The sequence below is a fragment of the Accipiter gentilis genome, chromosome 17, assembly GCF_929443795.1.
Source record: "Accipiter gentilis chromosome 17, bAccGen1.1, whole genome shotgun sequence".
In the NCBI taxonomy this organism is placed as follows: domain Eukaryota; kingdom Metazoa; phylum Chordata; class Aves; order Accipitriformes; family Accipitridae; genus Astur; species Astur gentilis.
In genome coordinates, this window is record NC_064896.1 from 25,056,048 (window position 1) to 25,070,892 (window position 14,845).

Below are 14,845 nucleotides of genomic sequence, written 5' to 3' on the forward strand. Positions count from 1 at the left end.
CAAAAATTGTCTTACCATTTGGTTGTTCTAAAGCCCTGTTGATGAATAGGTATTTCTTAGATATTAAGCCTGCTTTATCCATGAAAAATATGCAATACGCTACAGCCAAGCAAAAAGCAAGACTGAGATGTGTATAAATATGTAAGAAAAGGTAGGCTACAAACACAGTTCTATTGCTGTTTGCCAGATGTCCTGAGATCACACCCTGGGGGCTGCAGCTAGGTAATTAATTTCTGCAACACATAACTTGTTAAATTTAGTTGTTTGTTTTCTTGTTCTTTCTCACTTCATATTTCCCTACAGTTCCAAACTGTAGGTCTTAACTTTGTATATAATTCCAATAAAATCGCTGGGGCTATTTCCAGAACAAAGGATCTAAATTTTCTTACAGTGATCTGAATCATGCCATATGTTTTCTGTGCAGATCATTTTTTTCCCCTTATCATGATAGACTGACTTTTAACTCAGTAAGGAAGGTACTAGTTGTACCTATTTTTGTTTTGTTTTATTTTGTTTTGGAGTGATGCATGTGTCCAGTAACCGGTCTGAGACTGCCAATTCATTCACACCTAGCATGTTGTTATATACTCCTTTTTTTCTGGATGTCTTCTGCTTTGTGAAGGGCGGAACACATCAGAAACATTACAAAGGCTAGCTTTTGTAGCCTTTGGAATAACATGGTTTTTTGACTTTCTGTTAGGAATAACATACAATAATCAAAGCTCTGAAATAAATGCATCTCCCCAAACTGAATGGCTGGAAAGCAAGTAGTCCCCAAAAATCCATTCTGTCAGTCACGTCTTCTTCACTTCCAAATTCTCCTTTACTACGAGGCCCCCATGGCTTATGGAAACACCTTTCCTGGAGTTAGCTTATCTTTAATAAAAATCTCTACTGAATCCATGAGTTCAATCAGTCTCATATTACTGAGTCACTCTTGGTGGATTGAGTTGGTCTTCTGCTTTCACAGACAAATTTCCTTGGCAGGCTGCCAATTTCTTTCCGTTTATGACAAGAATATTAATCACTTTCTGAGTGGTGCATGCTCCATCATCAGTGCACATCATAAATCATTGAGAGGTACTTTTGCATCTGGTTAACATTACACCTAAGAGCTTCACGCAGCGCACGCTTTCCTGGTCTACATGGGCATCTTCCCTTCACTCATGTCTTCTACATTGACTAGTGTTCTCCAGAAGGCTTCATAAATTGATTGCTTGTCTTTCAAAAGCTGCCCTGTACTGTCCAGCACTTCTAGTAGACTTCAAAAAGATCCTCGTTAATCCTTCTTCGCTGAAAGGATGGGTGACCAATCAGACAGACTGAAGGAGATGGGAAAATATGACCAGTGAGGGAAAAGAGAGCAGGATTCTCTCTTAAGCCCATGTGGGGCACAGGGGAGGTCAGATAGTGTGAAAAACAGCCCAGGTTTCTCTACTCGAACTCAATCTCAAGGAATATGACTTTAAATACAATAGGACTTTCTCACGAGTGCTAGCATTTTTGCAGGAAATCTCACAACAATTCACATTCTGGAATTGCTTTCCCATACCACAGGCAGGTTATCAACCTGAAAGTAGACCATAACTAGGCGTTTTGTGGGGGGTGAAGGGGGTTTCTGTTTCACATATATGTTCCTTTTTTCCAAAATACTGTATGCTTCATCATTCCACGCCTCATCTACTTCATTTCCCTGTAGTAGAGTAACAAGCAGTTTACAGATCCAGTGGTTCCCAGTGTTGGAATGAATGTCTATCAGAAGTGGGATGGCAAATGTACAGGACAGCTGAATCACCTTCTTCTCCTAGCTTTTTCTTAGTTTAATCCTTGTTATTTCACAAAAGGTTAGAAGGACATAAATAGGAAAAGATCACCTTCAAAATTAAAATAATTCTAAACAGTTGCTAAACATTTGGGCCCAATTCTGATACCCTTAACAAATACTTGGTGAAAGTGTAACTTAATCGGTTTTTCTGCTAGTAGCTACTCCAAGAGAAATCAGGCTCAGAGGTTCTTTGCTCTCTGTGCGTCAGGAGAGAAGACTGAGTAAACCGAGCATGTGCAAGAACTTTTTTCTTCTTGATTACATTCGAATACCTGATGCTTCTCAGGATTTTTATTTATGAACTGGCCTGAGATGAGTTCTCCAGCTAATATGAATGGGCTAATAATCATATACAATCTGTCTGATATTATGGCCACGTGACAACTCGCACATGCCAGTAGGTGAAATGCAACCTGAATGTGGCAAATGGTAATTCAGTCTTGCAGAATAAGATAGAAGATCAAGAATTGCAAGAAGTAGAAAACTTTTTGCCTTTGATGATAATGAAAACCAATGAAAACTTCCACTCTTAATACTTCAAAATAGTCTCAAAAGCATACTTAACAACCATTTAGAGCATTTTGTATGATTTAAAGCTTTTTCAGTTTAAAAACTGTCCACAAAGAAGTTTGCTTTTCATGAAAAAATCTGATTTTAGAAGAATTGGGTTAACAACGAGGAAATAAAACTAACGGACTCATTTCATTTGCCAAAAACGGTGGGTCAAAATGTGCTAACTCCTTTCACTGGCATTTTTAATAGTACATCACAGAATATTCAGGGTTGGAGATATTGACAATTGCGGTGCCTGAAGCCATTTTGCATGATCCCTGAAGCTGCCCAAATCAGTAGTCTTTAGAATAGAAGCATGAGTGTCAGTATGTCTTCTACATATACGGTGTGATCCCATCTTGGGAAGTCGATGGGGCTTTGATATTGATTTCAATGGCAGAAAAGTTTTCATTTCTTCAGCTAATAATGTGGGAGGCTGGAGTTATACTGGTTATACGGATGTCCTCTGCTGCTGAGTTTTCTGAATTGTGCCATTACAAAATGAGGAAGCTGCTCAGATAGCAACCTTTTCTCAAAAATCCCCACCAGCTAAGAAGCAGAAGAAAGGATTGATGCAAGTATTTAGGCTGCGTGCTGCGATCTTCAGAAAGTATCCACATGCTCTCAAAAAGACGCAAGTGTTTCTTCTCAAGGGTAAAGGAAAACAAAGGAAGGCAAAAAAGATCAGAGTGGAATACCTATGTTTGGTGAGTTTATTCCTGTTAAAAGGAAAGGAGGGCTTTATTTGTCAGCATCCTGATGCTGGTGCAGTTAACAGTAGCAAATACCAACGAAGGGTGGTAAGCAGCCAGAAACTGCACAGCTCAAGAAAAGGGGGAGCGTTGGAGAGGTGAAGCTGGAAACTACGTAGATGCCACAAATAGTGGTGGTGGTTGGAGACATCTGAGCACTGACAATGGAGGTGACTGGCACACTGGTCAGGGTAGTCATTGTCCCATACGGGGAGGCAAGTCAGAACCCACCACTCTTTGACACCCTCAAGGATTTCAGAGGCTGCATCAGGGTCAAATAGTGATCCACGCTCCGACACATGACAAAAGAGATGTTACTGTAGTAGGCAACACGGTAAACTGTCCTGGTTATCTTGCAAAAAACATCTCAAAAGATACAGTGCAGCTGGCAATCAGAAAGGGAAGGGTTAGAAGCCACATTGTTTCAGCTGAGACCAGGCTGCAAGGGAAAAATCATACTCTCTGAGTCCGGCATTTCCCCTGGAAGATGAAAATCCAGATAACAGAGATGTTCAGTCAGCCCCACAGATGGGATGAAGAAAAAGTCCCTGGAAGAAGAGTCCTGTGAACAGCATCCAAGATGGTATCTGCATTTCCACAAAAATCTGTCTCTGTTTTCTATCCAAATGCAGAGACATAAAGCACGATGTTTCCACTTTACGTGACAGACGTCTCCTCTCTGCGTTACAGTTAACATGAACATCTTGTGATTGCCTGTGTCATTATTGCCAGTTCTGAGAAGAGATTTATGATGGGACTGTCTTAATTTTTTTAGGTGTTTGACATTTTAGTGACAAATCACTACGGTCTGATCAAAGGCATTAAAATTGACAGAGGAATTCCTGCCTACTGCTTTGAGTTGGCCATATCAGAACACCTCCAGACCCAGCTGCTGTTGCAGCATGCTTTAAAAAGCGACAAGGAATACATTCTTCAAAGCCAATGATCCCATATCACTTGCTTTTCTTATGGTAAATAATATCAGCCCTTTTGCATGATAGAGGTTTAATGATAAAGTTTCGGAATGACTAAGAATTACGTGCATTTGTATGCCAAATGTACACCAAACGATTGGCATTTATCGCAGAACGAAGAAACTCTCCAAGGTAGCCTTATAGGAGGTTGTAATTGTTCTCTCCACAAAAGAAACTGCAGTTACCTTGCTCAGCATTTGTCCCATCCTCATTAGACACCCTGAGCTCTTTGGAAAAGCGCTTGCTCCTGTGACTGTCTTTGTGCCAGGTATGAGTCAGGTCCCTGCAATGACAGACGCATGAACAAATCACTGACGAGTGGTGTGCGCCCAGGAGAAGGGGAGGCTGCTCCGCGCACAGGGAGGTGTCTGGTTACCGTGGATAGACATCTGAAGTAGAGTTTATCCTACCACTGAAAGTGAAGCAAATGCTCCGAATGATTTCTTTGCATTTAATTTCTTCCAGGTGCAAAAGCAAAGGAAAGCCTGTTTTTCCCTTCCCTGAAGAATCAACCTCTTGGATGCCCCATTTCAGTTCCCGTATTAACTGCTAATAAAATTGGCTCCTGTCTCCTAGGCAGGGGAGACCTGCTGACAGACTAGCATTTACATTTAAAGGCTTCTTCTACACATCTGAATATTAACGAGTCTCCATAGCAGTTTCTCTACATGATCTGGCTTCAAGCCAGTCTGGTGCCTCAGTTTTTCTATCTTCTCCAGTTCATGAGCCCTTACGCTTCCCTTTATTCAACCTCTCCCTTTTGAAGATGAAGTCGTTAATAAGGACTTCATAGTTTTTTGCTAAATTCAGTTCCCTCTACATGTTCAGCAGGTAACCCTAGCACTTTGAATTTACAGTAAAAGTACCAAGCAGGTTTCTTTCTGCTTTGATTTCCTGTACCCATGTCACCTCCTTCAGGTCTAATCGCAGTAGTGACCCCATTAACTAGATCATCATCTTTTTTACCAATCCCAAAGAGAGCACTTTCATTTGATGAAAAAGTTGAATGTTGTTCATTGGTACGTGGTGAATCGGCGTATTGTGGCATCTTCTAATTAAAACACGAGTCATCATGACAGGCTGGGTGTAGCCACAGAATCATTTGCTATTTTTACATGAGTGCCCAGCAACAAAAATATGATAAAAAAGCATAGAGCCACTTATTGCTTACCATGATACACCCAGCATCTTCTTGTTCCTTCACTCAAAACACGAGACTTTTCTACTTAGAAATCTTTGTGAAAAAAATCCCTTTATGACGATATATCAGACTGTCCCATTAAAAAAAAAAAAAAGAAAAAGAAAAATGTAGAGGGCTGGAATGTTTGTCTTTTCTGAAGGAAACACCCCTGACACACCTTACATGATCATCTCTTGTTGTTTCTCTGGCCTGAACCTACACACACCAGCTTCAGTGGAGTTGAAGTGGCAGGAACCATCACCGCCACAGAGTGCCTTGAGTTCTTGGCTGAGATACAAGGAATATTTCTTGAAATGTTCACGCAATGTGGCATCATCACGGGTATCCTTCTTCCCAGCAAAATTGTCTATTGCCTGACACGTGCCCCTGCACACTCTGCAGGATCTTGGAAGGACGATCGGGACGCACATGAATCTCACTTCTAGCTGAGAAAGTGAAACCCATGCAAGGATGCTGCTGTTAGCAGATGAGTGGAAGCGTGACCTGGCACCTAGGATTCGGTGTTGGGTACTGTTGCCACATGGTCTCACGGACTGCTGCTGAGGAAGTCAAAAAAGCTGTCGTGACACAGAGGCAATGTGAAAGGGCAAAGCAGGGAATCCTTCCCGATTGCAATGCATTAGCAGCTTGCTTAGAGCAGCATGAAGCCTAGACACCTTAAAATGAACGGATTGCCATTATATGGTGCACTGTATGGAAATCTCTTGGCCCACCTATTTCAGCTGGGTTTTTTTAATCTGGAACTTTGTTAGAGAAATGTTGAAATCTTAGCCATGTCTGAAAGTAATAGTACAATCTCTATCAGTACAGACAGAGCCAGGATTCTATCTGAAGAATAATATAGGTGCCACAACCAGAAAACAGGCTTAACTGTAGCATTACTGTTTGCTGACACTCTGCTAATGGGCTAATATCAACAGAAATGTTTATTTGAGAGAATCCGATAGCAAAATGTCTGTTGTGATGAGGTTGTAACGTGGCAGAGAATCCAGCCTTCCTATCGGTTTTCCCTAATAAAACCTTCTGTCTGGGGTATTTTTATTCCTTTTTGAAAACTTATTAAAAGAGCCAGCAAGCATGCAGCACGTGCTTCTTGACCATTGGTTTCTTATTACATCGCACCAAGCACTAGCCGAGACCAATTAGTAAAAGCCATCAGCGTGGAAGATGCATGGAACTAGGGGCCATCAGAGACAGCACTTTTCCACCATGGCTTTTCACTGCTGAGGATGGTATGGTTCAGATATACTAGCAACATCAAGCATTTTGAACCTACTGTGGTATGGAAGGGACAACATAACAAAAAGGCGCATTTATTTAATACCTCTTGCCTACCAAAGTAGCTATGATGTCCCCTACATCTTCCAGTACCGAAACTGAAATGCTGAATAGCGCTGGATGTTTAGAACACCCAAGGACAAAGCTAGGTCAGCCAGTAATTTAAATACAAACGTCTTTCTGACTAGCTAACAGCACTGATTTGTTGAGGAGTTGAAGAAAGAATTAAAAAGAGTCATACCCTTACTAAATGTTTCACACTGACTCATTTCTGACTGAGAAAGCATAGTCACTAATTATTGCAGCAGAATGTGCATATGCGCCTTCCAAAAATTGGTACGGCTGCTGAATTTCACATCCTACTCATCTCCCAGCAGATTTCTCGGTACACATGCTTACAAAAAAAAAAAAAAAAAAAAAAACACAAAAAACAACTTCCTGAGCTGCACTTGAATGATGTAAGTGTTGGGTAGAGACAACTGATTATTTAAAACCAGAACAAGATTTAAATTAGCTATTCTTTTTTAAGGATGCCAAGACTATGCTGCAGAGTTGTTGTGACCACCCTGAACACACAGGAAGACAGGCAAGAAATAGTAGCTGTGGCTTAATGAGGTTACGAAGTAATTCAAATATTTTGGAAGTTATTTTGTTATCATTCATATGATAACGATCATAATTTTTTTCCCTTCGCCTCTTTCCATCTGTTTAGGGAAAGAAGGATTTGCATTTCTAAATGAGCCCTTTGTGAGGGCTGCCTTTGCCCTCTCTTGGTACGATCTCTTTGCCACACCAGATGTTAGGAACCCTGACCCCAGCCCCTGCGTCCCTCAGCCGTGCATCCTTCTAAATCTCCTTCCATTTACAAGCTGGGCTCTCGGACTGCAGGAGCTGCCATCGGTACAGTTGTGCTGACCTCAGTGTATTTTTGGTGCCATGTGTAAGATGTTATTTTCAGAAACACTCATTTTCTTTTAATTTTGAACATTTTGAGGGGCATTAGACAAGATTTTATTTGTTGCAGAGCCCACATGTCCGAAACAGAGATAAAGCCGGCACACTTCAGATGTTGGGATATCGTTTCCTCCACATCTTGCTGTTCTTTTCCGCTGATCTACTAGTGAATGGGTTACGTATTTTTCTATTCCTGTTAAGACAATGTATTTTACACCAGTTTGATTGCGATGCACGTGTTCAAAACATTTCTTCTATTTCAGTGCTCCCTACTATTTTTTGTGTAGAATAAACATGGACTTACTTTTAGAAAGACCCTTTAATCTGGGTAGGTGAAGACACTGATCAAATTAGATGCCTCTCCTGTTTTTTCCAATGCAAAAAGTACAACCACCAAAACTTTGGTGCATCTCTTCATTTACTGCACAAGACAAATGAAAGAATTAAGACTTTTGAAGGGTAGCTACTATTTCTGATTGTGGGAAGAGCCAGGTACGCTCCAGGATTTGTGAATGTCTCGCAAGTTGCCATGCTACTCTTTCTTATATTATATAATTGGCTTTAGATGAAATTGTACCCCCAACTAAACTTGATTACCCATTTACCACAGGCCTCAATGGAGGCAAGGTTTAATCTCCAAGAGCAAAGCTTGAACGCACCTGAAAACTTTTAACACTTTCATAATACCTAAATATCCCCTATATCCTGCATAGCAACAGCACCTTTGTCTTTCCTTCCTCCTTTCTCACTTTCCTTTTGCTACCACTTTCTTCTCCATCTTTCTCAATGCTTTATTTTTCCTTCCGATACCAAATTAAGTAACCTGTTCCACCTCAGTAATCGGCACAGCGGTAGTAGCATAATACAGAATTACACCTTGTTTTGTTCTTATCTTTTTTTTAATATAGATAAGATTTGTTTTATTCATCTCACACATTTCCTTCATTTGATTATTGCTATTGCATCTCTCTTAATTTATCATTTCAAAGTTACAAAGGAAATAACCTACCAAGTCTGGCAGGTGACCCTGTTCCCAGAGAAGTTCTGATAACATGGTATAACAGGAGTGAGAATATGCTGATGCCACGTACTGAGAGCAAGTCCTAAGCTTGAATCCAGATTCTCTGTGATTTAATCCAAAGCCCTACACTGGTGCCAGAAGTGAGTTCTAAGAAAGAGTAAAAGATGTAGAGGTATCTACGAACAGTAAGACTGTACCAGACCCTTGGAAAAGCTTTAGCTCTGCCATATTTCCCAGTATATGTGCTCCAAGCTATTTAAGTGCACGTATGTGAACCACTCGCGTTGCGTGTGAAAATGGCGTGTGTGACTGACTGAGAACTTGAGAAGTCACCTCAGGTCCTGGCATCGCAAGAATAAAAACTGTAGCCAGAGAATGAAGGGAGAAGCAGCCTGGCTGAAAATGAATGCGTGTTAACGTACCGTTTGTACCGTACCTAAAAGAAGATGAAAGTGCTGAGCCTTTTTCACTGAACTGTGGTCTCCTAATGCAGGGACTGTGCAAAACTGTTCCCTCATGGGCTATCACACGCTCATGCCATCTCGGTCTATGTGCATTGCCTACAATATAGGCAGAACTTAGTACAGGTTTTCCTTGGTAACTCCTTCTAAAGAAAATGTATGAAGACAGAAAAGACAGTTACCCAACGTGATTATCAAGTGGAAGATGGCAGTCAGGGGCTATCTTCAATAATCTCAGTTAGAAACTTGCGAAGTTACAACTGCAGGAAATCTATATACGGCATCCAAATATCCTGCAATGAGTTGCAGAAATCTGTATGAATACTTTTCTCCATGAGGCTCTCTGGGCATTTAACTTTTAATACTTCAGCTCCTCTCTGAGTTCTTGGAATTTTCAAAAACAAGTTGACAGCACTTTAAAAATAAACACCGCTTTATTTGCCAGATCTAGATCTTATTAAATGTACATATATAAGTTAGCTGAATGCAATGTTTAAAAAAATTATTCCAACGCTAGTGTATCATGTAAATCAGCAACATACTTAGCAGACAAAAATGCCACTCATTACATAACAGTACAAGTCAAAACAAGCAGTACACATAGAACAGTAGGAAAGTCCATCTATTTTCACTCCATTCTGTTCTTCTCAAACTAATAGTATTACATAAAAAAGTAAAAGCATAATAACAAAATCTTCTAGAAAAAACAGCATAGTGTCTTATAGTGGCACTCTTATCTTGCAGTCATTTGCTTAGAACATACCATGCTAAATCTTTCCAAGATAAAAATACTAAGCTTTAAATTGAGGGGGGGAAAAAAAAAAAAGTAAAAATCCCTGATTGTATTACACTTGAAAGGCCAATTTTCTTTTTCTAACTAATTCTAATGAAGCAATCTACTGTTGCTTAAAGTAGAGTAGTTCCAACACAGAACTATCTTCGCTTTGGTTAAAGGACACTTTTAGATACTTAAACACATCAAAACCAAATATTCCAACAGTAACAATAAGCACATCCCCAAACCGACCAGTTCAGTTGTCTTATTTTTGTCACTTTCCAAGAACACTTCAGGAAATGTATATGTATGTGAACCATTATAATCCTAATCAGACTAATAATCTTTTGTCAAAATACTGCTTAATGACAAGTAAAGGCAAACTCTTATGTAAAGAGGTGTTAGACTTATTTTGTTACGTGATGTTAGCTCTTAATATGACAACACATTCTTTTTTCAACAGTTTCTATATATATGAAGAAGTAATGCTATGAAGTGTAATGATATATTTTAAATATACATATATTTATTTTTAAATAAGCTGATCCCAGATTTTTTCCACTTTCTACTGTATGATACAACATATGCAAAACATCTGTTTGTATAGCATTAAATCGGAAGTGACCTCAAAAAATAAGTTGGAAAGAAGCAAGAAGTAGGGATCAAAACATCAGTTCAAATTCAGGGTCTGCCTGCGGAGCTTCCGCATATCAACGCTGTATCTGAAACTAAGGTATCTCCTTGTTTTCCTCCATCTTGCTTTTAAGTAGCATTAGTCATTCACAATACATCTATTTTGCTGACATCTTTTCAAGTGTAGTATATTAGGACACTTTATTACAGGACCTGAAGAAACTCACGTTTTGTAAGCAGGAATAGTGCATCTAATGCTGAATTTTCAAATCTGTTTTCAGCTTCAATCAGATTGTACATTTTGCATAGAAATATCGTTTTGCATCTCATCACCTTACCGTTTGAAGCAATTGTTTGCATTGCTAACAGTAAAAAACCCTGTGAAATCTAAATTAAGCAGTTTAGTTAAGAGTATATGTGTGAGAAGCAGCAAAGTGCTTGCGTTGTGTAAATTCTGGTGTCGCATATATAATTATGGTGACTGATACTCTTCTTTGGCTTATACATTAAGCAGCAGAGCCAATTTATTTATACATGCATTCCTCCAATAAATCCATTGCTTCAAATGTATCTGAATCTTCAAGAACATGGTCAGTTCATCATGAACATGAATTGCCAACATGCTTGATTTATCAAGCAAACTTACAGAAGGAAGCTGAATAACTTACAGTAATGAGAAATGTACATCTGCTTCAACTCCTTGACTGACAGCCAAACCACGTGATGCTTGTTCGAGGTAGGCACTTCAGTGTGAAAACCTTTGCTAATAATGACAGTTCCACTCAAGACATTGATTTAAAACTCTGCCTCAACATTAAGGTTACTAGCCAAGTATTCCAAGACGTAGGCTAGGTCTGCTAAAACAAAATACGGAAACCTTAAGTTGTGGACCTAGTAAACAGTACATCACTTGGCTGATATGGAATACAAATCTGTATTTTTGTGTGTATACTTGCAAGGAAGTATAACTTTCAAAGTGCAAATATAGTAAAATTTCTAATCTCTCCAGCTAGTGTAGTTCAGCACGAGAGAACTCAACAGTCTGGTGCTACTTTATCTAAGCAGTCTCGGTATGAACTGCTCCCCGTGAACAGTTCACATCGTACTAAAACAGAAGTGTGCCAAGGCAGGCATGGTTTGGCTAACACTGTACAGCTATGTGTGCAGGTTCACAGTATCACGATGCCTGCAAGCACACTTTGGAAATACTGATTTCCACATAGCGATCATCTTCACATCTTTTGCCAAACGCAAATAAACAAGGCACTAAGCATGGAAGTGTTGATATGTTTTAAATATACAGCAAAATCATAAAAATGCCTAACTGCTTCAAATTATAAAATGAGGGCACATTCATAAACAGCTGGTAGCTACTTTGCACAAGTAGTTATTATATATTTATAAACTTGATAACTGTAGAAAAGCCCCATGACAAAACAGAAAAAAAAATTTCCTTCTTAAAGATTAAAAAGAAAAAAAACCAAAACAAAAACCCCAGGCTCCTATGTATAAGGACAGTAACAATGTAAACAGAGATTATTTGGCATGCTTAAAACCTTTTGAATACAAATCCACGTACAAACCATCTGGCTAGATCAATTAGTACGGCAGTGCAGCTCCCAATCCACTGCACTGTGCAGTCACACTCCATAGTGTGCATCAAGTACAGACACAGCTTTAGCCCTTTGTTGGCATTCACAGAGAATCCAAACAAAGAATCCAAACGCAGGAGGAGCTTTGGCCAAAACTAACATCACGTATGATCTTCCAATGGCAGTTTTTGAGATTGAGAAATAAATTATCTGTACTTCTCCAAATTGTATACACCTTTTCAAAAAACACTAATTAGATGATTCCACAATATTTGCGTTTAAAGAGCAAACTCTTTGGCAGATCGTATCTTTATGAAAATAAATTACGGGTTCTTTTTTCCTTCATTAGTATGTATTAACTGAAGACTGTGCCTATCAATAATTCCAAGTGGAATTAAGCCAATATATCTTTAAAAATCAATTCCTTCTAAAAAGTGTATAGAAGTTCAAAGCTGCAAACAAATGTTTCATAAGAACTAATGGATATAAAAAAAAGCCCCAAACCCTAACCGCTGTATCAGGAGCGTTCTCCTGTTTAAATGATCATGTCATGACAATAATAATTCTCAGCATTTTCCACAGCAGGAGTCCTCTGTGATATCCTTTTCATTCAGCTGGGATACAGCCTGGAACTTTGCATTTAGCAACAGAGGGAGGGCTTGGTGTTAATGACCTTATCATATCCTGTGAGCCCTTTGAGGGTAACATTCCCTATACTGGGAATCCGAACTCTAGGATTACAAGATTACACTTATTATTCAAAGTGATGGGTAAATAGAAAACAGTGCTGAAGTCATACAGTTAAGTAGATTTGCTAAACCTAGAATGCTCAGTAAGACTTTTTTTAAAGTCTAAAATCTTTGGACTGAAAGCAAAGGGTTGAAACTGTCCTACAGTTTTCAAGATGATGCATACTGAGCAAATCACAGATAAAAAAAAGCTAAAATGAGCTAAATCCCAAACAGTTGTTTTTTCAACTACATTGCTCTGGATAACTCCATCCTCCCTTCTGTGGCGATGAACTCCTTTTCCGTGGCTCGTTTATCACCTTGACACAGTCTCTCCTTCAGTTTTTCAAGTTCATACTCATGGAGGATTTTCTGTGTTAAATATTTTTCACGTTTTATTTTGGCTTTCACATCTGCAGGGACATCAGGAATCATCCATGCTACAAAGAATTTGACGATGAATACGACATGCTAAAGAAAGAAAAAAAAAAAAGGAGAAATGTTACAACTCATTACCAAATGAAACACCTATTGTCTCATCCAACCCCAAATAGATCACTCTTTTTTTCCACAAACAGAATACATTTCATTTGGTTGTCCTGGAACAATACATAACAAACTACTGTGTATCTGAGATGTGCACAAAGATTAAAAGACTTCCTTTTATGCAGAAACTTTAATTCCAAACCACTTATGAATTAACAAACCCAAGAGGAAAGTGTCAGGTTCTGAATCCCTCGCATCACCTTCTAATACCATTATGTCGTTTCTTAGAAAATTCATATGGCTGTGCTGAAAACACTATTGAGAACTGATAAGGTACAGTAGGAGAAGTGGTAAGAGCAGCACTTTAACAACTCCCTCTTCCCTTCAGAACTTGCAAGACAGTGTCTTAATACTGAAGTGCCAGTTATCCAAATTATTGATTTAGCTATTTTGAGCCAATATATATCACTGCAAAATGCTTTCTGGATTTTGAATATAGTCATCTCGCATACAGCTCTTGAATGAAACCAGTAGGAGTGCTAGTCCTGGTGGTTCATGTCTCTTCCATCTGCATAAAGACCTTTTTTATTCTACTGTTTTATTTTGATCAAATTTAGCAGCTTCCTCAGCTGTTTTCACTGTTCTTGGAGGTTAACTCCCTGAAGTTAAAAGACTTAGTTTTAGTAATCATTTAGGACCTGAGTGTTTTGTATTACTTAGGGAAGGCACTATTTTATACTCTCAGCAGAGTATATTCTATTTTCTCTAACATTAATAACTGCCTAGAGAATCGATAAGGCACCGATTTCGCAAGGAAATTTTGTAGGGAACATACCTCCATAATAATTATAAAGGCCAGTTTTGCAGCAAGAATGTGCCAGAACTGCATAGTGTGTAAATATTTCCTCTCATGATCTGGAGGATATCGATAGTCTCTGTACCTGTTGGACAGAAAGACATGCAAAGGTGAAATGTCATATTCAGTCTGAGACAGACTACAAGCTCAGTGACACTTACAGGCAAATACAGCTGTCACTTAAGGAACCTTTTCATCTTGTTTTAAATGGTCTGTTTCCTTTTGCAGAAAAAGGTTGCCTCTCAATTTGTTTCTGTCTTATGTTTGCTTAAACACCCTCACGTTCACAGCAACAGAGATGAGGATGTATGAGAAGTGAAATTTTGTACACAGGTTACTTTTTTTTTTTCAGGCAATGATCAAATAATACAGGACAGAGTGATAGAACGTATCACACAGTAATGGACAAATATTGAATAAATGTGACAGATTATGGACTGGACAGATGCAGGGTTTAATGGAAGGACAGCCTTGAGTATGTGTTTTACACTCACATGTAGAAGTAGGATAAGACTCCTGGGCCTTTAAAGCTAAAATATTGTACAAATGTAGCTGCTTCTTAAAGTGTTGGGGTTTTTTTTTTTGGTTTGGTTCATTTGTTTGGGGATTTTTTTTTTCATCAAATCAATAATTTTCTTTTACCATGGTCTTCTCCAAAGTTGTTTCTCAATTCTTCTAGAACCTCCAATGCTGCTTCTAGCAAGAAAGGACTATTTTTTTTAATGAAAGCAGGATGGCCCAGATCCTTGGTGGTATC

At 38.9% G+C, this 14,845-nt stretch overlaps 1 protein-coding gene across 8 annotated transcripts in view; it reads right to left on the reverse strand.

The window, feature by feature from the left end:
* Positions 1–9,842: 9,842 nt before the first annotated feature.
* ANO5 (anoctamin 5) overlaps positions 9,843–14,845 on the reverse strand; it is a 60,664-nt gene continuing 55,661 nt past the window's right edge. For all 8 annotated transcript variants that reach the window (XM_049819818.1, XM_049819816.1, XM_049819814.1 and 5 more), the window contains 2 exons: positions 14,068–14,173; positions 9,843–13,217 (listed from right to left, as the gene is read on the reverse strand). In XM_049819818.1, the coding sequence (XP_049675775.1) occupies positions 12,996–13,217; positions 14,068–14,173 (328 nt within the window). In that variant the 3' untranslated portion in view covers positions 9,843–12,995. The remainder of the gene's footprint in view (positions 13,218–14,067; positions 14,174–14,845) is intronic.